Source organism: Buteo buteo, unplaced genomic scaffold, assembly GCF_964188355.1.
Source record: "Buteo buteo unplaced genomic scaffold, bButBut1.hap1.1 HAP1_SCAFFOLD_137, whole genome shotgun sequence".
Classification (NCBI taxonomy): Eukaryota; Metazoa; Chordata; class Aves; order Accipitriformes; family Accipitridae; genus Buteo; species Buteo buteo.
Window position 1 is genome coordinate 56,926 of NW_027439301.1, and position 26,030 is coordinate 82,955.

Here is a 26,030-nt window from a genome sequence, read left to right on the forward strand (position 1 = left end):
ATCTAGCCCGGAGCAGCAGTAGGGACAGCAGGTGTACCCCGAGGTACAAGTAGGGGTACCAGTGCTACCGTGGAGTACCAGTAGGGGTAATGATACTACCCTGGAGGATGAGGTAGGGATGCCAGGCTGTCCTGGTTTCAGCTGGGATAGAGTTAACTGTCTTCCTAGTAGCTGGTACAGTGCTATGTTTTGAGTGCAGTATGTGAAGAATGTTGATAACACTGATGTTTTCAGTTGCGGCTAAGTAGTGTTTAGACTAAAGTCAAGGATTTTTCAGCTTCTCATGCCCAGCCAACCAGAAAGCTGGAGGGCCACAAGAAGTTGGCACAGGACACAGCCAGGGCACCTGTGACCCAATTTGGCCAACGGAGTATTCCACACCATGTGACATCCCATCTAGTATAGGAATGGGGAAGTGGGGGAGGGAATCGCAGCTTAGGGACTAGCTGGGTGTCGGTCGGCGGGTGGTGAGCAATTCCACTGCACATCATTTGTACATTCCAATCCTTTATGACTACTGTTGTTATTTTATTGGTGTTATCATTATCATTATTAGTTTCTTTTCTGTTCTATTAAACTGTTCTTACCTCAACCCACAAGTTTAACTTCTTTTCCTGATTTTCTCCCCCATCCCACTGGATGGGGGGAGTGAGCGAGCGGCTGCGTGGTGCTTAGTTGCTGGCTGGGATTAAACCACGACACATGCCTACCCCCAACGGTCAGCTAGGGAGGCCAGTTGTACTGCGCCCACGCTGACAGGGAGGCCGGGTCTACCCACCATTGCTGGTATGGAGACCTGGTTTACCTCATCCACATGGGTAAGGCAGCCAGGTCTACCCCACCCATGTAGGCAGGGAGGCCAGGTGTACCCCGGTCTTGACTGTATGGAGGCCTGGTCTACCCCGTCCGCGTGGGTAGGTAGGTCAGGTCTACTGTGCCTGCGCTGGCAGGGTGCCAAGTGTTCCCCATTCTTGCATCACGGAGGCCTTTCCTATCCTGTCTGCGCAAGTTGGGAGGCCAGTTCTACCCCATCTTCACAGGTAGTGAGGCCAGGTCTACCCAACCCGCACTGGCAGGGAAGCCATATCAATCCCGCCCTTGCCGGTATGGAGGCCTTGCTTACTTTGTCCACAAGGGTAGGGAGGCCAGGACTACCTTTCCCTTGACAGCTGGGAGGCCTGGCCTACCCCATTCACCTGGGTAGGAAAGCCAGGCGTAACACAGAGCATCAGGTAGGGATACCAGGCCGACTCCAAAGGGTCAGGTAGGGAGGGCACGTCTACCCCCGCGTGCCCGTAGGGACATCAGGTGTACCCCGGAGTACCAGTAGGGGTACCTGTACTGCCACGCAGGATCAGGTAGGGGTACCGGTACTACCCCAGAGCATCAGGTAGGGATGCCAGGCCAAGCCTGGAGCATCAGGTAGGGATGCCAGGCCAAGCCTGGAGCATCAGGTAGGGAGGCCAGGTCTAACCCGGAGCACCAGTAGGTACAGCAGGTGTAGCAGGTGTACCAGTAGGGGTACCAATACTACTCTGGAGTACAAGTAGGGGTACCGGTACTACCCTGGAGGATCAGGTAGGGACGCCAGGCCTACCCCTGATGATCAAGTGGAGAGACCAGTTCTAGCACGCCCGCGCTGGCAGGGAGGCCAGGTGTACCCTGCGCTTGCACGCAGGGAGGCTTGCCTACCCCGTCTGCGTGGGTAGGGAGGCCAGGTCAACCCTGCCCTTGAGCTAGGAGGCCAGTTCTACCCCACCATTGCCAGTAGGGAGGCCAGGTCTACCCTGTCTGCATGGGTAGTGAGGCCATGTCTGTCCTGCCCACGCCAGCAGGGAGGCCAGGTCTTGCCTGCCCTTGCCCATATGCAGGCCTGGTCTGCCCTGTCCGTGCAGTTAGAGAGGCAAGTTCTATCCCACCCTCGCAGTTAGGCAGGACAGGTCTTCCCAACCCGCTTGGCGAGGGATGCCACATCTACCCCGCCCGTGCAGTTAGGGATGCCAGGTCTACCCCACCTGCATTGTTAGGGAGGCCTGGTCTACTTGGCCAGTGCAGGTAGGGAGGTCAGGTCTACCCCACTGGTGCCGGTTGAGAGGCCAGGTCTAACAGTCCCACACGGTTAGGGAGGCCTGGTTTACCCCATCAGTGCCAGTGGGGAGGCCATATCTACCTCGCCCTTGCCATTAGTGAGACCTGGTCTACCCCCCTAGATCAACTAGCGAGGCCAGGTCTACCCCGCCCACGAGGATAAGGTTGCTAGGTCTACCCCACCCTTGTCGGTAGGGAGGCCTGGTCTAACCCACCCGTGTGCTTAGGGAGGCCAAGTCTACCCCACCGGCACCGGTCAGGAGGACTGGTTTACCCTCCGGTGCCAGTGGAGAGGCCAAGTCTACCCTGCCCGCTTGGATAGGGAGGCCAGGTCTACCTGACCCGCTTGGCTAGTAAGGTGTGGTCTATACCACCCGCGCGGTTTGGGAGGCCAGATCTACCCTGCCCGTGCGGTTAGGGAGGTCAGGTCTAGCCTGGCCGTGCCTTTAGGGAGGCCTGCTCTAACTGCCCTTGCGGACAGGGTGGCCAGGTCTACCCCACCTGCACTGGTTGGGAAGCCAGGTCTACACCGCCCGTGCAGTTAGAGAGGGCAGGTCTACCCCACCTGCGTGGTTAGGTAAGCAAGGTCTACCCTGCCTTGCCAGTAGGGAGGCCAGGTCTTCCACACCCGCGCAATTAAGGAGGCCAGGTCTACCCCACCGGCGTGGTTAGGGAGGCCATCTCTACCCTGCCCTTGCCATTAGGGAGGCCAGTTCTACCTGCCCTTGCGGTTAGGTGAGCCAGGTCTTCCCAACCTGCTTGGCCAGGGAGGCTGCATGTACCCCGCCCTTGCCGGTATGGAGGCCAGGTTTAACCCGCCCTCGCAGTTAGGGAGGCATGGCCTACCCTTCCAAGTGGTTAGGGAGGCCACTTCTACCCCACTGGTGCTGGTTGGGAGGCCAGTTCTACGTTGTTCGCGCAGTTACGGAGGCCAGGTCTACCCCACGCGCACCAGTTGGGAGGCCAGGTCTACCCTGCCCACGTGGTTAGGGAGGCCTGGTCTACCTGGTTTGCACAGGTAGGAAGGACAGGTCTACCCCACCAGCACTGGCAGGCAGCCAAGGTCTACCCTGCCCACGCGGTTAGGGAGGGAAATCTACCCCTCCGGCGCCGGCAAGGAGGCCAGGTCTACGCTGCCCTTGCCGGTAGGAAGGCCTGGTCTACCCAGCCCACTCAGGTAGGGAGACCACGTCTACCCCACCGGCACCCTTGGGATGCCAGGTCTATCCCACCCACGTGGTTAAGGAGGCCTGGTCTACCCCACCAGCACCGGTGGGGAGGCCAGGTCTAGCCCGCCCACTCAGCAAGGGAAGCCAGTTCTATGCCACCCGCTCAGGTAGGGAGACCAAGTCTACCCCACCAGCAACAGTAGGGAAGCCAGGTCTACCCCACTGGTGCCAGCTGAGAGGCCTGGTCTACCCCACCCACGTGGTTAGGGAGGCCTGGTCTACCGCACTGGCGATGTTAGGGAGGCCAGGTCTACCTCACTGGTGCTGTCAGGGAGGCCAGGTCTACCCTTTCCATGCAGTTAGGGAGGCCTGTTCTACCCCGCCTTCGCGGGTAGAAAGGCCAGGTCTACCCCGCCCGCGCGGTTAGGGAGGTCAGGTATGCCCTGGCTGTGTGTTAGAAGAGGCCAGGTCTACCCTGCCTGCTCGGGTAGGGAGAACATGTCTACCCCACCGGCACCCTAGGGATGCCTGGTCTACCCCACACACGTGCTTATGGAGGCCTGGTCTAACCCACTGGCGCTGTTCAGGAGGCCAGGTCTAGCCCGCCCTCACGATCAGGGAGACGACATCTACCCCGCCCTTGCTGGTAGGGAGCCCAGGTCTACCAGTCCTGCGCGGGTAGGGAGGCTAGGTCTACCCCTCCCACCCAGTTAGGGAGGCCATCTCTACCCTGCACTTTCCGTTAGGGAGGGCTGGTGTACCCCGCCTGTGTGGGTAGGGAGACCACATCTACGCCGTTCACGTGGTTATGGAGTCCAGGTCTACCCCACCGATGCCATTCGGGAGGCCTGGTCTACCCTGCCTGTGCAGTTAGAGAGGACAGCTCTACCACACCCGCATGGTTAAAGAGGCCAGGTGTAGCCTGCCCATGCAGTTAGGGAGCCCTGGACTACCCGGCCTATGTGGGCTGGGAGGTCAGATATACCTCTCTCGTGCTCTTAGGGAGAACAAAACTACCCCATTGGCACTGGTTGGGAGGCCAGGCCTACCCGGCCTGTGTGGATAGGGAGACCTGGTCTACCCCACCAGCACCAGCTGGGAGGCCAGGTTTACCCTGCCTGCTTGGCTAAAGTAGCCAGGTCCACTCACTGGGGCCAGCAGGGAGGCCAGGTCTACCCTGCCATTGCCTAGGCACACCTGGTCTACCCCGCCCGCTCAACTAGAGAGGGCAGGTCTACGCTGTCCTTGCTGGTAGGGAGGCCAGGTCTACCCCATTGGAGCCATTAGGGAGGCCAGGTCTACCTTGCTTGCACATTTAAGGAGGCCTGGTCTACTCCACCGGCACTGGGAGGGACGCGAGGTCTACCCCAACTGCGCGGTTTGGGAGGCCTGGTCTACATCAGCCGCGTAGGTAGGGAGGCGATGTCTACCCCACTCGCGTTATTAGGGAGGCCAGGTCTACCCCACTGGCGCCAGCAGGGAGGCCTGGTCTACCCCACCCGTGAGGGTAGGGAGGCCAGATCTACCCCACCCATGCAGTTAGGGAGGCCAAGTCTATGCGCTCGCACTGTTTTGGAGGCCAGGTCTAGCTCACCTGTGCGGTTAAGGAGGCCTGTTCTACCCCAGCCGCGCAGGTAGGGAGGCCGGGTCTATGCCGCTCATGCTGTTTGGGAGGCCAGGTGTACCCCGCCCTCTCGGTTAGGGAGACCAGGTCTACCCCACTGGTGCAGCAGTGAGGCCATGTGTACCCCTGAACATCATTTTAAGAGATACTTGAGAGTCTGAGTGCCTTTCTGACTGGGATCACAAGAGAGCAGCACCTCATGGGGAAAAACACTCTCTCAGCACCCTTGGATGCAGCCCCTATGGTTCCCATGGTCTGGTAAGGGTGTAGTTTGCTTGAGTAACCCCGCGCTTGATCCCCATCCACTGCTGGTTCTTCTCCTCCAGAGTCCTGCCTCACAGCTCAAAGGCCTGGGAGACCTGGCTGGTATTAACCGAGGCTGTGACGTAGAGTACCTCAGATGTATCTAGAGCTACTCTTCCTCATTTCAGCAGTGGTCCTACCTTATCTCTTTTTCTTCTGTAACAGTTCCCGAAGTATCAAAAGTTCATCTTGGTGCCCTTGAAATCCTTTTTGAGCTTCCACTGAGTTTTGATATGGACCATTGCTGTGCTTGGAGGATGATGTCCTTGAAGACAAGATGTATCCAGGTGCACTCTGAAAATTCTTGGTCTTTTCATTGATTGAATCATCAAGGGAGTGAGTAAAAACCCCTGTGTGACATGCTTCCTGTTCATGCAATGCCTGCAGCTCTTGGGTGGAGAAGGAACAGACCTTGCCTCTCTGATGGCATCTGATGACCAATGCCTCTGACTGATGGCTTTTCGCCTTTAGTTGGGCATAAACTGCCATGTCACTTGGCCAAAGCAATTTCCCAGCAGGCTCATACATGATTCCCAAGATGTTGCCCTGTCTCTATGAACTTCTCCATTACAGTTTGCTGTTACATACATGTATCTTGGACCACCTCTGGCAGTTCAAATGTTACCAAGGATTTGCATCTGAACACCTTACCCCTGCCTTTGCTCTCCATTAATACAGATGGGAGCTGAGACAAGGAGCTCACCTGCAGGTGTCCATTCTGCTCACACCTGAAGTGAGGCAAGAGGAATCCCACCTCCTGTGGCTTTGTGGTGTGCATGGGAGGGAGCTGAGCCTCCTTCAAATGCCATGAGTAGAAACGCAGGATGAAATGCCAGCACTGACCCATGGATCCCTTCTTTCTGTAGGTGTAAATAAGATCCCTGCCTGCCACTCTCTGAGTATCCTGCTTAAAAAATAACATGAAAAATTGATACATTAAAAGTAACTCTGAGAGAAGGATTATATTTCTGGAAAGAAAAAAGTGTCACATGTAAATGTAACTTTGTCTCTGAGAGGAGAATTTTATTTCAGGAAAGAAGTGGCTCTCCCTAGCTGAGGGAAGGAACATCAGTGATTGCTTCAGCCTGTTTCCCAGCAGGTTCCCCTGGAGCCTCAGGGACACCTGGAGGGAGCCCAGAGGGGGCAGAGAAAGTGCTGCCTTGGGCTGGTCCTCTGCTGCTGAGCTGGGCTGGGCTCCTGGGCTGGAGGGAGCTCATGGCAAGCAGGCAGCACTGCCGAGAGACAGCTCTGCCCAGGAGCAGCTCCTCTGCAAAGCGCAGCAGGGCTGAGGGCACTGCCTGCAGGCACCGAGGGGAGAGGAGTGATGCAGAGAGAGTTTAAAGGCAGTCTGGGGAGGGAGGACAGAGAAGAGTGGACTTGGAGAAAATTTTTCATAGCGCTTAACAAGGTAAGTGTCTTGCTTCAGGGCAATACGGCTGTGGTTCCTGGAATGGTGTCCTAAATCTGGCACATCCCACAGCCTAGCGGATCTTTCAGGGGGACTCTCACAGTTTGTGCAGTGTAGAGAAAAAGGACGTGCTTTGGAGCACAGCTTCCCTGCTGCACCCTCAGAGGGACAGGGCATGTCAGCTGTCTTCACCGGGGATGGCTGCAGAGTGTGAAGGTGGGTGTGCAGCCAGGGGTGCCCAGGGCTGTCCTTCTGAGCAGGGTCCTTGCACCCCAGGGGGCTGTGTGCTGGGGCAGGGACTCTGCTGCTGGTCAGGGTAAGGACTCAGCCTGCCTGGAGAGCTCTAACTGCAGAGTGGGGAGAAGCTGTGGGTGGAAGAAGCAACCTGCAGCAGGGCAGGGTCCTTCTGCTGACAAGGGGGTGCTGTGTGGATGAGGGCTGCTCACAGCTCCAGATCATCCGCAGGACATTTCCGAGGGCACTTTTCAAGCAGGGATTACTATAAACATAAGGAGCTTTCCTGAGTTCATGTTTTCAGTTTGTTACTCTTGGGGAATTTTCAGAAGACATTGAAAAGGAGCTGTCATGCTTGGACAGCTCACTGAGACTCCTGAGCTGTAACTCTGAGGGATCAGTCAGTCTGATAGGAGCCTCCTGAAGTAGAGCACAGGGACTGAGAACAACTGCCTGGCTGTGCTGGTGTCTGGAAAATGGCACGTACAGCTGGGTAAGGGTAAGTCTTCCCTGAGTGCCTGGCTGCATCTGCCTTTGCCTCTCTGAGCCAGTCAATCACTGCATTTTTCCTTGATTCTCCTCTAGTCTGTGTTATTGCTACTGTTATTTCGTTCCTGCTGTCAGGCTCAGTGGTGGTGGGAGTTTCAGCTGCAGAGTCACACACTGATCTTGTGGGTCCTCCCATGCAGCTGTGTCCATGGGAACAAGGTTACAGGTGTCCAAGCTCTCCTCCAAGCTGTGGGGCTGTGGGCAATGCAGCCTGTGTCATTCCCTAGGAAATGAGCTGACTCTCCCTTCCTGAGATACCATCATCAGGACACTTGGCTATTTTCTTGGGCTGTCCTTCCAAGCTGTGAGCTGCCCTCCAGGATGCAGGTCTGTCCCACAGCATCTTGCTGTTCCTGAATGCCACATGGAGAAGCACAGAGACACTATGACTGAGGAAATGCTGCTGGGTTTGTGAAATGAACCATGTGTGAACTTGGCAAGAAGTGGGGTGCAGAGACCTTGAGAAAGGGGGAGTCACTTTGTGCTGGGCAGTGGATGTCTCTGCTCTCATTACTGCCTGAAGTCTTTTCAGGTTAACACGAGGCTGTGAATACACTCCATCTCAGAAAGGTGAGAGCCTAGGGTAGCTGGCAACAAGAAAGAGTGACAGACCAGGTCCCCTCCCTCTGCACTAAGCCACAGACAATCCTCATGCCTCACAGGACACACTTTGTTTTCTCCGAGTGAAGCAGAAACGATGAGGGTTTATGAAATCAAAGAAAATCTCCAGGTGAGATAGTGGAGAGCTCTAACTCCTACCTCTCTATCAAAAACTGTTTTGATTGTGGTTTCTTAGCCCTGGGAGTACAGATGCTGACAAGCACTTTTACATTAGGAGCAGTTTCATCTGACCAATTCAAACACCAGGACTGACCCCCCTGATGGACACCATTTCCAGCAACACACTGCTACAGAGCATGGCTGACTCCTTGGCAGCCAGTACACAGAGGTCCTGATCCTCACGAGATATGCAGCCAGCAACAACCAGAGCTCCATGCACAGAGCTGAACAGAGGTCTCACTGAAATGGAAAAAATGCAGTGAACATGTAGTATGAGAAATGGCTTTTATTCTGTTAAAGACCAATGCCCTAACTTGTTGCTGCCCTTGCCTCCCTGTTCAGTGCTCCACACCCAGAGGCAGCAGATGTCCAACAGCAGCTCCATCACCGTGTTCCTCCTCCTGGCATTTGCAGACACACGGGAGCTGCAGCTCTTGCACTTCTGGCTCTTCCTGGGCATCTACCTGGCTGCCCTCCTGGCCAATGGCCTCATCATCACCGCTGTAGCCTGTGACCACCGCCTCCACACACCCATGTACTTCTTCCTCCTCAACCTCTCCCTCCTTGACCTGGGCACCATCTCCACCACTGTCCCCAAAGCCATGGCCAACTCCCTCTGGGACACCAGGGCCATCTCCTACCCAGGATGTGCTGCCCAACTCTTTCTGTTTGCCTTTTTGATGTCAGCAGAGTATTTTCTTCTGACTGTCATGGCCTACGACCGCTACATTGCCATCTGCAAACCCCTGCACTACGGGACCCTCCTGGGCAGCAGAGCTTGTGTCCACATGGCAGCAGCTGCCTGGGGCAGTGGGTTTCTCTATGCCGTGCTGCACACTGCCAATACATTTTCACTACCCCTCTGCCGAGGCAATGCTGTGGACCAGTTCTTCTGTGAAATCCCCCAGATCCTCAAGCTCTCCTGCTCAGATGCTTACCTCAGGGAAGCTGGGGTACTTGTAGTTGCTGTCTGTTTAGCTGTTGGGTGTTTTGTTTTCATTGTGCTGTCCTACGGGCAGATCTTCAGGGCTGTGCTGAGGGTCCCCTCCGAGCAGGGACAGCACAAAGCCTTTTCCACCTGCCTCCCTCACCTGGCTGTGGTGTCCCTGTTTATAAGTACTGCCATGATTGCCTACCTGAAGCCCCCCTCGCTGTCCTCCCCATCCCTGGACCTGGCAGTGGCATTGCTATACTCAGTGGTGCCTCCAGCCTTGAACCCCCTCATCTACAGCATGAGAAACCATGAGATCAAGGATGCCCTGAGAAAACTAACCAATGGATGGTTTTGAAAAGGAATAAACTGCCTGTTCTTCTTTGCATAGGATTCATAATATATCTTAGTATAGCTTGTCTTCTCGTGGTTTTCCTAAGTTGATTTGGGGTTCTGAGTGCCGGGTGTTTTTGGTTCATTCTTGCTTTGTTTTACTTATCTGAATGCTTTCCACAAAGAAAAGTCTTTCTTCCTGTGGTTTGTAATTTACACTCTATCCAGCTTTTGTGTGACCTGGAGGCTGTGCAAATGAGGACCCATAACCTCTGTGTGTTTAACCAAATAAAGGGCCCTGCAGTGATTTGGTTTGTTGAGATCCTTCCTCCAAGACCTTCTCTGCAGTTGCAGGGAGCAGTGCCTGTGTGCAGAGGGGAAGAAGAAAAGAGTCCTTGCACAGCAGCCAGGGATCAGCAGAGCTTGTTCTTTCCCGAGCTGCTCTCTTCCCACTTCCATGCTTTCCTTCTGAACCCTTGGGTTGGTGGAAGGCCTGAGTGCTCTTCAAGCATGGTTACAGTCCTGCTGTGTGGCAGGCCTGTGGCTGCAGTCCAGGACAGGCAGTGGGCACTTGTGTGACAGAGCTGGCCTCCATTGCAGCATTTCCATCATACAAGGGGATCTCCTCAGGCCTTGTGCCACAGATGCTCCCCACTTCCTGGGGCTCACCCCTCTCCAACCTAGAGGTGCTGTTGTGCGCTTCAGAGGGTCTGGGGCTGTGGGGTGATTGCCCAGAGCTCTGCTGCACCCTGTGGTTGGCTCTGCTGTGGGGCCATGCCAGATTGGGCTGTGGTGGGGAGAGGGCAGGGGAGGTGAACAGAGGTCAAGGGCAGTGGGAAGAGTTTAGGGGGACCTGTGCTGGTTTGGGTAGTGCTCAGGGGAGAAAATCATCAGTGTAGAGCTTGTAGTGTATGACCGTGCAGGGAAGACTCACAGCGGGGTTCTGTCATTCAGAGCCAGGGCTTGCTGAAAGCATGGAAGACATGCAGGTGTTTGGGAGAGGAGTCTGGTCTGTGCCCTTGGTGGTGTGGACAGACAGGGAAGGTGGCTCAGGGTCTTCTTCACCCCCAGCATCTCTCATTTGCCATTTCCAGCACTTGCTGGTCACCACAACTTGACAGGTGAGTTTTGCTGAGGCCAATTCTATCTTCCTGGTGGTCCGAAGGCTGGTTTCAGGGAACAGACAGCCCTGCCCAGCTTCTCTCCCTCCCCAGACCCTGGCAGACCCTGGGGCAGAGCTGTCTGCAAAGCCCCACCTGGGACAAGGATGGGGTAGGGCATGGGTCGGTGCTGGGGAAGCTGCAAAGCCCAGGCATACACATCCCTCTGCCCCATTGTAAGAGTCGGTCAGAAAATCAGCATTGTCTCAACATTGTCATCAGGATCATGAACAGTACATTACCTGACAATGGCCTGTTTGGAGCGCAGCGGCCAGTCCCAAGGACGGATTGTTGTACAAGGTTCCTGGAAGGTACCTGGCTGGAACCGATAGAGATAACTGCATAGCTACTGTCAAAAAGGATGAATTGCCACTGTTGGCATAACACCGACGAAGAAATCATGAACTTTAGATGAACTTTGCTTCATTATAATACCAAAACACACCTCCTGGTCGAAGGCTACCCACCTCCAAGACTAACCACGCCTCGGACACTGACCCTGTGCCCCATAGATCCTACGAGACACTGGCGGTTTCGGGGCACCCCACTAGGTCCAGGGATTCACCATGCTGGCAGTTTCAGGAAACTCCATAGATCTGGGAGATGATGGCGGTTTCAGGAAGCCCCACAGATCTGGGGAGATGCTGGCAATTTCAGGCAGCCCCATAGAGCTGGGGAAATGCCGTCGGATTTGGGGCGCCCCATAAATCCTACGAGACACCGGTGGTTCTGGGGCACCCCATAGGTCCTGGGAGTCACTATATTATTCAGGGTGCCCCATAGACCCTGAAAGACATTGGCCATTTTGAGGACCCCCACAGATCTGGGGAGATGATGGAGGTTTCGAGGAGCCCCATAGATCTAGGGAGATGCTGGCAGTTTCAGGGAGCCCCATAGATCTGGGGAGATGCTGGTAGTTTTGAGGTGCCCTGTAAATCTGGGGAGATGCTGGTAGATTCAAGGCACCCCATAGATCTGGGGAAATGCCATCAGATTTGGGGCACCCCATAGATCCTACGAGACAGTGGCGGTTTCGGGGCACCCCAGTATGTCCAGAGATTCACCATCATATTCTGGGTGCCCCATAGAAACTGGGAGACATCGGAGGTTTCGAGGCATCCCATAGATCTGGGGAGATGATGGCAGTTTCAGGAAACTCCATAGATCTGGGGAGACGTTGGCAGTTTCAGGGAGCCCCATAGAGCTGGGGAAATGCCATCGGATTTGGGGTGCCCCATAGATCCTACGAGACACCAGCAGTTTCAGGGCACCCCGTAGGTCCTGGGAGTCGCTATCGTATTCAGGGTGCCCCATAGATCCTGGGAGACATCGGCGGTTTTGAGGAGCCCCATAGATCTGGGGAGATGATGGTGGTTTCGAGGAGCCCCATAGATCTGGGGAGATGCTGGTAGTTTCGAGACGCCCTGAAAATCTGGGGAGATGCTGGTAGTTTCAAGGCGCCCCATAGATCTGGGGAGACACTGGCAGTTTCAAGGAGCCCCGTAGACCTGGGGAAATGCCGTCGGATTTGGGGCGCCCCATAGATCCTGGGAGACATCGGCGGTTTTGAGGAGCCCCATAGGTCCTGGGAGTCACTATGGTATTCAGGGTGCCCCATAGATTCTGGGAGACATCGGTGGTTTTGAGGAGCCCCATAGATGTGGGGAGATGCTGGCAGTTTCCTGGAGCCCCTTATATCTGGGGAGATGATGGCGGTTTTGGAGAGCCCCATAGATCTGGGGAGAAGATAGCGGTTTCAGGGAGCCCCATAGACCTGGGGAGATGATGGTGGTTTCGAGGAGCCCCATAGATCTGGGAAGATGATGGCAGTATCAAGGAGCCCCAAAGATCTGGGGAAATGCCGTCACATTTGTGCCGCCCCAGAGATCCTACGAGACACTGGCGGTTTCGGGGCAGCCCGCAGGCCCTGGGAGTCACTATCGTATTCAGGATGCCCCACAGATCCTGGGAGACATCCGCGGTTTTGAGGAGCCCCATAGATCTGGGGAGATGCTGGCAGTTTCAAGGCATCCCATAGATCTGGGGAGATGCTGGCAGTTTCAGGGAGCTGCATAGGTCTGGAGAGACACTGGCAGTTTGAGGGAACTCCATAGATCTGGGGAGATGCTGGTAGTTTCAGGGAACCCCGTAGATCTGGGGAGATGATGGCAGTTTCAGGGAGCCCCATAGATCTGGAGAAATGCCATTGAATTTGGTGCACCCCATAGATGCTACGAGATACTGGCATTTTCGAGACACCCCATAGGCCCTGGGAGTCACTATCGTTCTCAGGGTTCCCCATAGATCGTTGGAGACATCGGCGGTTTTGAGGAGCCCCATAGATGTGGGGACATGCTCGCAGTTTCAGGGAGCCCCATAGATCTGGGGAGACGCTCTTAGTTTTGAGGCACCCCATAGATCTGGGGAGTTGATGGCAGTTTCATGGAGCCCAATAGATCTGGGGAAATGCCGTTGGATTTGGGGCGCCCCATAGATCCTACAAGACACTGGTGGTTTCGGGGTACCCCATAGGCCCTGGGAGTCGCTATCATATTCAGGGTGCCCCATAGATCCTGGGAGACATCAGCGGTTTCGAGGCATCCCATAGATCTGGGGAGATGATGGCAGTTTCAGGAAACTCCATAGATCTGGGGAGATCATGGCAGTTTCAGGGAGCCCCATAGATCTGGGGAAATGCCGTCAGATTTTCGGTGCCCCATAGATCCTATGAGACACCGGCGTTTTCGGGGCACCCCACTAGGTTCAGGGAGTCACCATCATATTCAGGGTGCCCCATAGATCCTGGGAGACATCGGCGGTTTCGAGGCATCCCATAGATCTGGGGAGTCACTATCGTACTCAGGGTGCCCCATAGATCCTGGGAGACATCGGCCGTTTTGAGAAGCCCCATAGATCTGGGGAGATGATGCTGCTTTCGAGGAGCCCCATAGATCTGGGGAGATGCTGGCAGTTTCGAGGCGCACCGTAAATCTGGGGAGACGCTGGTAATTTGATGGAGCCCCATAGATCTGGGGAGATGCTGGCTGTTTCAGGGAGCCCCATAGATCTGGGGACATGCTGGCAGTTTCCTGGAGCCCCATAGATCTGGGGAGATGATGGTGGTATCGAGGAGCCCCATAGATCTGGGGAGATGCTGGTAGTTTCAGGGAGCCCCATAGATCTGGGGACATGCTGGCAGTTTCAGGGAGCCCCTTAGATCTGGAGAGATGATGGTGGTTTCTAGGTGCCCCATAGATCTGGGTAGATGATGTCAGTATCAAGGAGCCCCATAGATCTGGGGAAATGCCATCGGATTTGGGGCGCCCCAGAGATCGTATGAGACACTGGCGGTTTCGCGGCACCCCACAGGCCCTGGGAGTCACTATCGTATTCAGGATGCCCCACAGATCCTGGGAGATATCAGCGGTTTTGAGGAGCTCCATAGAGCTGGGGACATGCTGGCAGTTTCCTGGAGCCCCATAGATCTGCGGAGATGCTGGCAGTTTCAGGGAACTCCATAGATCTGGGGAGATGCTGGTAGTTTCTAGGCGCTCCATAAATCTGTAAGGGTCGGTCAGAAAATCAGCATTGTCTCAACATTGTCATCAGGAACATGAACAGTGCGCTACCTGACAATGGCCTGTTTGGAGCGCAGTGGCTGGTCCCAAGGACGGAATGTGCGGTACAAGGTTCCTGGAAGGTACCTGGCTGGAACCGATAGAGATAACTGCATAGCTACTGTCAAAAAGGATGAATTGCCACTGTTGGCATAACACCGACAAAGAAATCATGAACTTTAGATGAACTTTTCTTCATTATAATACCAAAACACACCTCCTGGTCGAAGGCTACCCACCTCCAAGACTAACCACGCCTCGGACACTGACCCTGCGCCTGCGTGATAGCCTCGCTTGAGAAGGGTGGAGAGATGATAATTGTATTCTGAGAAGGGTGGAGAGTCCTGAGGCAGAGGTGGAGCAAGGTGTGTTACTAAGCATAAAAGATGACTTCTGAACAACGGAAGTTGGAAGCTTCCCCACCAAGGACCACGACGATCGACGACGCAGCATCAGCTGGACCCGGGACCATTACGACGTCGTGAGATCAGCGGTGGTAGCTATAACCTCTCTTTCTCCTCTCTCTAAACTTTATTTTTCTCCTTTCTTTCACCCATCTTTAACTATCGCGTGCGTCTTCACAGGCAATACAGTAGAGTTTTATTGCGTGATTACTGCTATCCCCTTTGGTGTTGGTCACCTTAATTTTGCACTTTCGAGATCGTAGCAAAGGAACCATCACGAGTCCACCGAGTGGACCGTGAGACCCGCCCGCTTGTCTAGGGAGGCTTCATCAAGCCACTTGCGCCAGCAGGGAGGCCAAGTCTACCCCGTCCTTGCCAGTAGGGAGACCTGGTCTACCCCGCCCGCTTGGCTAGGGAGGCTAGTTTTACCCTGTCCTTGCCGGTAGGGAGGCCAGTTCTGTCCCACCAGCACAGCTGTGAAGCCAGGTCTACCCCACTGGTGCCAGTAGGGAGGCCAGTTCTACCCAGCCATGTGGTTTGGGAGGCCTCGTCTAACCTACCTGCACAGGTAGGAAGGCACGGTCTACCCCGCTCACGCTGGTAGGAAGGCCTGGTCTACCCTGTGTGTGCGGCTAGGGAGGCCAGGTCTACCACACCAGCGCCAGTTTGGAGGCCATGTCTACGCGCCTGAACGGTTAGGAAGGCCAGGTCAAACCACCAGCACCGGCACAGAGGCCAGGTCTACCCCATCCTTGCCAGTAGGGAGGCCAGGTCTACCCCACCAGTGCCAGTAGGGAGGCCAAATCCACACCACCCACTCAGGTAGAGAGACAAGGTCCACCCCACCCACGCAGTTAGCGAGGCCTGGTCTACCCCACCCCCATGGGTAGGGAGCCCAGGTCTACTCCTACCGCGTAGTGCAGGAGGCCTGGACTGCCCCAACGGTGCTGGTAGGGAGGCCAGGTCTACCCTGCCCATGTGGTTAGGGAGGCCAATTGTAGCGCACCAGCGCTGGTTGGAAGTCCAGGTCTACCCCGTCCGCGCATTTAGGAAGAACTGGTCTACCCTGCCAGTTCTGTTACGAAGGCCAGATCTACCTTGCCTGCACGGTTAGGGAGCCCAGGTCTACTCTGACCATGTAGTTCGGGAGGCCTGGTCTGCCCCAACGGCGCCGGTAGGGAGGCCAGGTCTACCCTGCCCACACGGTTAATGAGGACTGGTCTACCCTGCCCGTGCTGTTACGGAAGCCAAGTCTACCCCGCCCACGTGGTTAGAGAGGCCACGTCTACCCATCCGGTGCCGGTCGAGAGTCCAAGTCTACCCTGCCCTTGCCAGTAGGGAGGCCTGGTCTACCCCACCCTCTCAGCTAGGGAGGCCAGGTCTACCTTGCCCGCGTGTTTAGGGATGCCAGGTCTACCCCAGCGGCGCCAGTAGGGAGGCCAGGTCTACCCGCCTGCGCGGTTAGGGAGGCCAGGTGTATTCCGCTTGCTCGGCTAGTGAGGCCAGGTCTCACCACTGGTGCTGGCAGGGAGAACAGGTCTACCCCACCCTTGCCGGTAGGGAGATCTGTTCCACCCTTCCCGCTAGCTAGGGAGGCCAGGTCTACCCCGTCCTGGCTACTAGGGAGGCCAGGTCTACCACACCAGCGAAGCAGCAAGGCCAGGTCTAGCACACCGACGGTGATACGGAGGCCAGGTCTACCCCGCACGCACGGTTCGGGAGGCCTGGTCTACCCCACACACGCAGGTAGGGAGGCCAGGTCTACCCCACTCAGCCAGTGGGGAGGCCTGGTCTACACTTCCTGCGCGGGTAGGGAGGCCAGGTCTACCCCATTCGCACTGTTAGGGAGGCCAGTTCTACTCCATAGGCGCCGGTCGGGAGGCCTGGTGTACCCCGCCTGAGTGGTTATGGAGGCCAGGTCTACCTGGCCCGCACGGATAGGGACGCCAGTTCTACCGCACCGGCGCAGTTGGAAGGCCAAGCGTACCCCACTCGCACGGTATAGGGAGGCCAGGTCTACCCCACAGGCGCGGGTCAGGAAGCCAGGCTAACCTGTCCTTGCCGGTAGTGAGAGGTAGTCTACCCCGCCACTCGGTTATGGAAGCCAGCACTACCCCGTCCTTCCTGGAAGGGAGGCCTGGTCTACCTTGCCCACTTGGCTAGGGAGGACAGGTCTACCCCGTCCTTGCCTGTAGGGAGGCCAGGTCTATCCCACCGGTACAGCAGTGAAGCCAGTTCTACCCCACCGGCGCCTGTAGGGAGGCCTGTTGTACCAAATCCGGGTGAGTAGGGAGGCCAGGTCTACCCCTACTGTGCAGTTTGGGAGGCCTGGTTTTCCTCACCGGTGCTGTTAGTGAAGCCACGTCTAGACCCGGCCTCCTGAACGGCACCGGTTGGATAGACCAGGCCTCCCAAACCATGAGGGTGGGGTAGACCTGGCCTCCCTGCCAGTGCTGGCGGGGGAGACCTGGCCTCCATAGCCGAGTGGGCGGGGCAGAACAGGCCTCCCAACCGGCAAGTGCGGGGTACACCTGGCCTTCCTAGCCGAGCGGGCATGGTAGACCAAGACTCCCTAACCAAGCGGGCGCGGTAGACCTTGCCTCCCTAACCGCGAGTCGGGGTACACCTGGTCTCCCTACCTGAGTGGACGGGGTAAATTTGGCCTCCCTAACTGCGCTGACGGCGTAGATCTGGCCTCCCATTGGGTGCCAGTGGGGTAGACCTGGCCTCCCGAATGGCGCCGGTGGGGTAGACCAGGCCTTCCTAACTGTGCATGCGGGGTAGACCAGACCTCTCTACAAGCAAGGGCAGGGTAGACCTGGCCTCCTTGCCAGTGCCAGTGGCTAGACCTGGCCTACCTAGCTGAGCGGGTGGGGAAGACCTGGCCTCGCTGCCAGCGCCAGCAGGGTACACCTGGCCTCCCTAGCCGAGCGGGCAAGGTAGACCTTGCCTTTCTAACCGTGAGTCGAGGTAGACCTGGTCTCCCTACCCAAGCGGGTGGGGTAAATTTGGCCTCCCTAACTGCACTAACGATGTAGATCTAGCCTCCCATCTGGCGCCGAGGGGTTAGACCTGGCCTGCCAACTGGCACCGGAGGGGTAGAACTGGTCTCCCTACCTGAGCAGGCGGGGTAGATTTGGCCTCCCTACCAGCACCAGTCGGGTAGACCTGGCCTCCCGAACGGCGCTGGTGGGGTAGACCAGGCCTTCCTAACCGTGCGGGCAGGGTAGACATGGCCTCCCTACTGGCAAGGGCAGGGTAGACCTGGTCTCCCTACCGGCACCAGTGGCTAGACCTGGCCTCCCTAGACGAGCAGGTGGGGTAGACCTGGCCTCTCTGCCGGGTCCAGCAAGGCAGACCTGGACTCACTAGCTGAACAGGCAAGGTAGACCATGACTCCCTTCCAGCAAGGGCAGGGTAGTCCTGGCTTCCATACCTGAGCGGCGGGGTAGACCACGTCTCACTACCGGCAAGGACGGGGTAGCCTGGCTTCCTGACTGGCGCTGGTGGGGTAGAACTTGCCTCCCTATCCCGTGCGGGCAGGGTACGGCTACCTTCCCAACTGGCGCTGGTGCGGTAGTACTGGCGTCCCTATCTGCGTGGGCCAGGTAGACCTGGCATCCATAACTGCGCAGGCAGGGTACACCAGGCCTCCCAACCGGCGCCTATGGGGTAAAACCGGCCTCCCTAACAGCGTGAACAGGGTAGACCTGGCCTCCCTACCCACGCGGATGGGTTAGACCAGGCCTCTCCAAACGCGCAGGTGGGGTAGATCGTGTAGGAAGAGAGCTGTCAACTTTTTTGGAAGCCATCAGGGACTTGTCCTGATCTCCAGGATCTGTCAAAAGTGATGCAGAGTGAGCCTTGCTGCAAAATTGGCTTCCTCCCTCCCCAGCCTAGGAGGATTCCCCTCTGCTCACAGGACCTGCTCAAGGCTGATGTTGCTCAAGTAACCTCTGACTTGATCCCCACTCACTGCTGGATGTTTTCCTCCAGGGTCCTGCCACCAGTCACAAAGGCCTGGCAGAAGTCACAGCCAAAGAAGTCATTCAGTTCCTCAGCCTTACCTGCTCCTACACTTAAGAAGTTCAGCAGCAGGCCCACATGATCCCTGTCTATTCTTTTACTGTTAATGAAGTAGCATCAGCTCATCTTGGTGCCTCTATCCTGCCCTGCATCTCTCAAGACAATGGGACCTTTGGCTTTGGCATCACCTCTACATCCTGGGACAAAGTTTCTACATTCTGTCAGCAGTTTTCCCTGCTTCCACCTCCTGCCTGCTGCCCTTTTGCCCTGGAGCTCAGTCAGTTCACACAAGCAGCCTCCGGAGATGGTTGCTTCTCTTCAAGGGTATTTTGGGAGATCATTCTTGTGCTTTAAGGAGTCTGTACTGTATGGCCTATAAGACTTCCCATGGTTCTTCACCCTTCAGAGCTGCTTCCCATGGCACCACTTGTCTGAGTCTCCTGCGTGTGTCCAAGTTTTCTCCTCTGGAGTCCCAGGTCTGTGCTCTCCTGCTGGTCTAACTCACTGCTCTTTGGTGTCTGATCCCCCACTAATTCATGGCCATGACAGCCAAGACTGACACTGAATATCATCACATCCCTAAGCAGCTGTTCCTTGTTGGCCAGGGTCAGGTCTAGGTGAGAATCACCCTTGGGGGCCCACCTGGCAGCTGCCTGAAGAAGTTGTCCCAATAGCCAACTTCAGGCTGTTGGCACCCTGCTGCTTTGCCTTGACAGGGAATGCCAGGGCACTTGAAGTTGTTCACCACAGGAACCTGCTCGTGTACCTGGAGACTTCCTGGGGTTGCTGACAAAAGACCTTGTCTGTTTTCTCTTCCTGAGCAAGCAGTTTGCAACTTCCAAAACAAGGTCACTCTTGCTGACTCCTGCTCTGATCCTAAATGACAAAAGCTAGTCCAACCTGTTGTCTGTCACATAGAGGACCACCACAAATCCAAGCTTCCCCTTCATACAGGGGACATAGACCTTGTCCTCCCTGCTGCTCCCTGGGCAGAGCCTGTATCCCTCCATTGCAGCACCACAGCTCAGCAAGCTGTCCCACCGTGTCTCATTTAATCCAAAGCCATCACAGTTCTGTGACAAGCCATGGGTCTCCAGCTCCTCCTGGCAGTGCACATTTGGGCCACGGCATCTCAGCTGTGGCAGCGTAGTGGACCACAGACTTCTCATAGGGAAACCTGAATGCTGGTCCAGACCAGAAGAATATTGAACATTGTGTTCTTAGAGCTGCGCTGCGCTGCACCCTGCTGCGCGTACAGCACGGCCATCAAACCTGTGTTATGGTGCATAGATCCCTTGGCCACAGGACAACCTCAACAGCATATTATCACGCAAGAGCCTGCAGGCAGGTCCCACTCCGTACTGGACATCATGCCTCCTGCGTGGCCTTGCCTGTATCTAACAGTGCAGCAAAACATTCTCATGAAAACGTCATTTCTGTTTGACTGTTGAGGCGACAAGTGGAGTGCTTCCCTGTAAAAAAATCCTACAGTAGCTTCAATGACCAAAACAGGAGACTGTCTTCTATGGAAGGTGTATGCATGGTTTTCTGCATTCAGGTAGAAGGACCATTCAATGCGACACCACCTGGGGTTCCCACCATCTAAAGGAGCCTAAGATGATCTGCATGATTCTCTCCTTACAGTGTTAACAATGATGAACATGATTTTAAAATGTAGCCCACAGTGTCCGAGTTCCTTTCTTACTGGGGTCATAACAGACCAACACCTCCTCGAGAAAAAAACACTCTCTCAGCACTCTTGAATGCAGCCCCTATGGTTGCCAGGGACTGGTAAGGGTGTAGTTTGCTTGAGTAACCCCACGCTTGATCCCCATCCACTGCTGGTTGTTCTCCTCCAGAGTCCTCCCTCACAGCTCAAAGGCCTTTGAGACCTTGCTGGTATTAAACAAGGCTGTGACGTAGAGTACCTCAGATCTATCTAGAGCTACTCTTCCTCATTTCAGCAGTGGTCCTACCTTATCTCTTTTTCTTCTGTAACAGTTCCTGAAGTATCAAAAGTTCTTCCTGGTGCCCTTGAAATCCTTTTTGAGCTTCCACCGAGTTTTGATATGGGCCATTGCTGTGCTTGGAGGATGATATGCTTGAAGACAAGATGTATCCAGGAACACTCTGAAAATTCTTGGTCTTTTCATTGACTGGATCATCAAGGCAGTGAGTAAAAACCCCTGTGTGACATGCTTCCTGTTCATGCAATGCCTGCAGCTCTGGGGTGGAGAAGGAGCCGACCGTGCCTCTCTGATGGCATCTGATGACCAATGCCTCTGACTGATGGCTTTAGTGTATGGCAAACAGGCACCAAATCGCAGTCTCTGTGATGCCGTCTGGGATGTCTGTGACACACCCACCCTGAATGTGAATTCTTTTTTTGCAGCTCCCGTGAGGTCCCTGCCAGCATTGGCATCTCATGTAGCTCTGTGGCCCTGGATTTGGACATTAAACAGAGGACCTGCCCTGAATTCTGTTAGGCAGTGTGGGGACGAACATGGGACACATGCCATTACAGTCAGTGGAGGTATAGTAAATTCACCTGATGGAAAAGAGAGAGACACAGCTGTCGCTATGGTATGTGACTGCAATCGTTCATATGAACATCTGTATCAAGTGCCATGAAGATAAGGAGTAGGAAAAGGTTCTTTTGGCCTTTAGTTGGGCGTAAGCTGCCATGTCACTTGGCCAAAGGAATTTCCCACCAGGCTCATACAGGATTCCCAAGATGTTGCCCTGTCTCTATGAACTTTGCTGTTACCTACATGTATCTTGGACAACCTCTGGCAGTTCAAATGTCACCAGGTATTTGTGTCTGAACACCTGACTCCTCCCTTTCCTCTCCATTACTTGAGATGGGAGCTGAGACAAGGAGCTCACGTGCAGGTGTCCATTTTGCTCACACCTGAAGTGAGGCAAGAGGAATCCCACCTCCTGTGGCTTTGTGGTGTGCATGGGAGGGAGCTGAGTGTAGGGTTTAGGGATTATTCCGTGCGGGGCCCAGACGATAGAACACCAATATGATGATTAAAGTCGCCACTTTATTGAGCTTAACCGATCATTTTTATACAATTCTCTAAGTTTTTTAGAAGCTTTGATTGGCTGCTGCATGCAAGCCTTTGGTGTCCACACGCACAAGCATAAGCGATGATTGGTTACATCGATACTGTCCACGCGTATAAACGTAAGATAAAGTTAGTTATACTCACTCTGTACACGCGCATAAACACAGGACATAATTGGCTATGTTATTTAGAGCATGCAAGACTTGTCTTAGTCCAATTGGTCGCGATAAGCCCCTGAATTGAGGTTGGTTGTGTCAAGTTCCCTTTATCATGGAATGTGCACCTGTGTTTTTCTAACTGGGATCTTTCTTTTTCTATCTTCTTGTTTAGTCTGTTCAAAGCCTTTTAAAGGCGTCTGGAACACTCTTGTGACCATGAGCTACTTTCAGGCCTGATAACTAAGTTCCATATAATTAAACCCTACAGCTGAGCCTCCTTCAAATGCCATGAGTAAAAATGCAGGATGAAATGCCACCACTGACCCATGGATCCCTTCTCTCTGTAGGTGTAAAGGAGATCCCTGCCTGCCACTCTCTGAGTATCCTGTCTAAAAAATAACATGAAAAAAGTGATACATTAAAAGTAACTCTGAGAGAAGGATTATATTTCTGGAAAGAAAAAAGTGTCACATGTAAATGTAACTTTGTCTCTGAGAGGACAATTTTATTTCAGGAAAGAAGTGGCTCTCCCTAGCTGAGGGAAGGAACATCAGTGATTGCCTCAGCCTGTTTCCAAACAGGTTCCCCTGGAGCCCCAGGGACATCTGGAGGGAGCCCAGAGGGGGCAGAGAAAGTGCTGCCTTGGGCTGGTCCTCTACTGCTGAGCTGGGCTGGGCTCCTGGGCTGGAGGGAGCTCATGGCAAGCAGGCAGCACTGCCGAGAGACAGCTCTGCCCAGGAGCAGCTCCTCTGCAAAGCGCAGCAGGGCTGAGGGCACTGCCTGCAGGCACCGAGGGGAGAGAAGTGAGGCAGAGAGAGAGGTTAAAGGCAGTCTGGGGTGGGAGGACTGAGAAGAGCTGACTTGGAGGAAAATCGTCACAGCCCTTAACAGGGTAAGTGTCTTGCTGCAGGGCAATGTAGCTGTGGTTTGTGGAATGACCTCCTAAAGCTGGCACATCCCACAGCCTATAGGATCTGTCAAGAGGACTCTCACAGTTTGTGCAGTGTAGAGAAAAAGGACGTGCTTTGGAGCACAGCTTCCCTGCTGCACCCTCAGAGGGACAGGACATGTCAGCTGCCTTCACCCAGGGATGGCTGCGGAGTGTGAAGGTGGGTGTGCAGCCAGGGGTGCCCAGGGCTGTCCTTCTGAGCAGGGTCCCTGCACCCCAGGGGGCTGTGTGCTGGGGCAGGGACGCTGCCGCTGGTCAGGGTAAGTACTCTGCTTCCCTGCAGAAATGTAAAAGCAGAGTGGGGAGAAGCTGTGGGTGGAAAAAGAACTTGCAGCAAGGCAGGGTCCTTCTGCTGACAAGAGGGTGCTGTGTGGATCAGGGCTGCTCACAGCTCCAGATCATCCGCAGGACATTTCCGAGGGCACTTTTCAAGGGCAAGGTCAAAGCAGGGATTACTATAAACATCAGGAGCTTTCCTGAGTTTGTGTCTTCTGTTTCCTACACTTGGGGATTTTTCAGGAGAAATGGAAGAGGAGCTGTCGTTCTTGAACAGCTCACTGAGACTCCTGAGCTGTAACTCTGAGGGATCAGTCAGTCTGATAGGAGCCTCCTGAAGTAGAGCACAGGGACTGAGAACAACTGCCTGGCTGTGTTGGTGCCTGGGAGGTGGCATGTACAGCTGGGTAAGGGTAACTCTTTCCTGAGTGCTTGGCTGCCTCTGCCTTTGCCTCTCTGAGCCAGTCAATCACTGCATTTTTCCTTGTTTCTCCAGTAGTCTGTGTTATTGTTACTGTTATCTTGTTCCTGCTGTCTGTTTCTCTGGGGTGGGAGTTTCAGCTGCAGAGTCACACACTGATCTTGTGGGTCCTCCCATGCAGCTGTGTCCATGGGAACAAGGCTACAGGCGTCCAAGCTTTCCTCCAAGCTGTGGGGCTGTGGGCAATGCAGCCTGTGTCATTCCCTAGGGAATGAGCTGACTCTCCCTTCCTGAGATACCATCATCAGGACACTTGGCTATTTTCTTGGGGTGTCCTTCCAAAATGTGTGCTACCCTCCAGGATGCAGGTATGTCCCATAGCATCTTGGTGTTACTGAATGCCCCATGGAGAAGCACAGAGACACTATGACTGAGGATATGCTGTTGAGTTTGTGAAATGAACCATGTGTGTCCTTGGCAAGAAGTGGGGTGCAGAGACCTTGAGAAAGGGGGAGACACTTGGTGTTGGACAGTGGGTGTCTCTGCTCTCAGTAGTGCCTGGAGTATTTTCAGGTTAACACAAGGGTGTGATTACATTCCATCTCAGAAAGGTGAGAGCCCAGTATAGCTGGCAACAAGACAGAGTGACAGAACAGCTCCCCTCTCTCTGCACTAAGCCACAGGCAATCCTCTTGCCTCACAGGACACACTTTGTTTTCTCCGAGTGAAGCAGAAGTGATGAGGGTTTCTGAAATCCAAGAAAAACTCTAGGTGAGATAGGGGAGAGTTCTAACCCCCCGCACCTCTCACTCAAACTCTGTGGTTTCTTAGCCCTGGGAGTGCAGATGCTGACAAGCACTTTTACATAAGGAGTAGTTTCATCTGACCAGTTCAAAAACCAGGACTGAGCCCCTGATGGACACCATTCCCAGAAAAACACTGCTACAGAGCATGGCTGACTCCTTGGCAGCCAGTACACAGAGGTCCTGCTCCTTACGAGACACGCAGCCAGCTCTAACCAGAGCTCCATCCACAGAGCTGAACAGAGATCTCATTGAGAAGGAAAAAATGCAGTGAACATGTATTATGAGAAATGGCTTTGACTTTGATCAGAGACTAATGCCCTAACTTGTCTCTGTCCTTGTCTCTTTGTTCAGTGCTCCACACCCAGAGGCAGCAGATGTCCAACAGCAGCTCCATCACCCAGTTCATCCTCCTGGCATTTGCAGACACGCGGGAGCTGCAGCTCTTTACTTCTGGCTCTTCCTGGCCATCTACCTGGCTGCCCTCCTCACCAACGGCCTCATCATCACCGCCGTAGCCTGTGACCACCGCCTCCACACACCCATGTACTTCTTCCTCCTCAGCCTCTCCCTCCTTGACCTGGGCACCATCTCCACCACTGTCCCCAAAGCCATGGCCAACTCCCTCTGGGACACCAGGGCCATCTCCTACCCAGGATGTGCTGCACAGGTCTTTCTGTTTGCCTTTTTGATCTCAGCAGAGTATTTTCTTCTCACTGTCATGGCCTACGACCGCTACGTTGCCATCTGCAAACCCCTGCACTACGGGACCCTCCTGGGCAGCAGAGCTTGTGTCCACATGGCAGCAGCTGCCTGGGGCAGTGGGTTTCTCTATGCCGTGCTGCACACTGCCAATACATTTTCAGTACCCCTCTGCCAAGGCAATGCTGTGGACCAGTTCTTCTGTGAAATCCCCCAGATCCTCAAGCTTGCCTGCTCAGATGCCTACCTCAGGGAAGTTGGGGTAATTGTAGTCGGTGTCTGTTTTGGATTTGGGTGTTTTATTTTCATTGTGCTGTCCTATGGGCAGATCTTCAGGGCTGTGATGAGGGTCCCCTCTGAGCAGGGACAGCTCAAAGCCTTTTCCACCTGCCTCCCTCACCTGGCTGTGGTCTCCTTGTTTATGAGCACTGGCATGTTTTCCTACCTGAAGCCCCCCTCCATCTCCTCGCCATCCCTGGACCTGCTGGTTGCAGTTCTGTACTCAGTGGTGCCTCCAGCCTTGAACCCCCTCATCTATGGCATGAGAAACCATGAGATCAAGGATGCCCTGAGAAAACTAATCACTGGATGCTGTTCAGAAGAAATGAACTGTATGTTGTCTTTTGCATAGGACTCATATCTCATTACAAGCCCAGCCTGTTATCTGGTGGGTTTTTTATGGTGATTTTAGGGTTTGAGTATGGTTTTTGATTGCTCTTTTTGCTTTCTTTTACTTATCTGAATGCTTTCCACAAAGAACTGTTTCTTCCTCTGGTTTCTAATTCACACTCTATGCAGATTTTCTGTGACCTGGAGGCTGTGCAAATGAGGACCCGTAACCTCTGTGTCTTTAACCAAAATAAAGGGCCCTGCATTGCCTTGTTTTTCTGAGATCCTTCCTCCTAGACCTGCTCTGCAGCTGCAGGGAGCAGTGCGTGTCTGCAGAGGGGAAAAAGAAGAGTCCTGGCACAGCAGCACTGTCTGCGAGCACCAGCGCTTGGTCTTTCCTGAGCTGCTCTCTTCC

General features: G+C 54.6%; 2 protein-coding genes across 2 annotated transcripts; both read left to right on the forward strand.

Annotated features, from left to right (window-relative positions):
- Positions 1–8,520: 8,520 nt before the first annotated feature.
- LOC142028072 (olfactory receptor 14C36-like) lies at positions 8,521–9,444 on the forward strand. Its single transcript, XM_075022173.1, has one exon. It carries the CDS (start codon positions 8,521–8,523, stop codon positions 9,442–9,444), a length of 924 nt encoding a protein of 307 aa, XP_074878274.1.
- Positions 9,445–24,848: 15,404 nt separating this feature from the next.
- LOC142028071 (olfactory receptor 14C36-like) lies at positions 24,849–25,637 on the forward strand. Its single transcript, XM_075022172.1, has one exon. It carries the CDS (start codon positions 24,849–24,851, stop codon positions 25,635–25,637), a length of 789 nt encoding a protein of 262 aa, XP_074878273.1.
- The last annotated feature ends 393 nt before the right edge of the window (positions 25,638–26,030 follow it).

Excerpts from the sequence above, each read along its gene's own strand:
- LOC142028072 (XM_075022173.1), top strand. The coding sequence starts at position 8,521 with ATGTCCAACAGCAGCTCCATCACCGTGTTCCTCCTCCTGGCATTTGCA.
- LOC142028071 (XM_075022172.1), top strand. The coding sequence starts at position 24,849 with ATGTACTTCTTCCTCCTCAGCCTCTCCCTCCTTGACCTGGGCACCATC.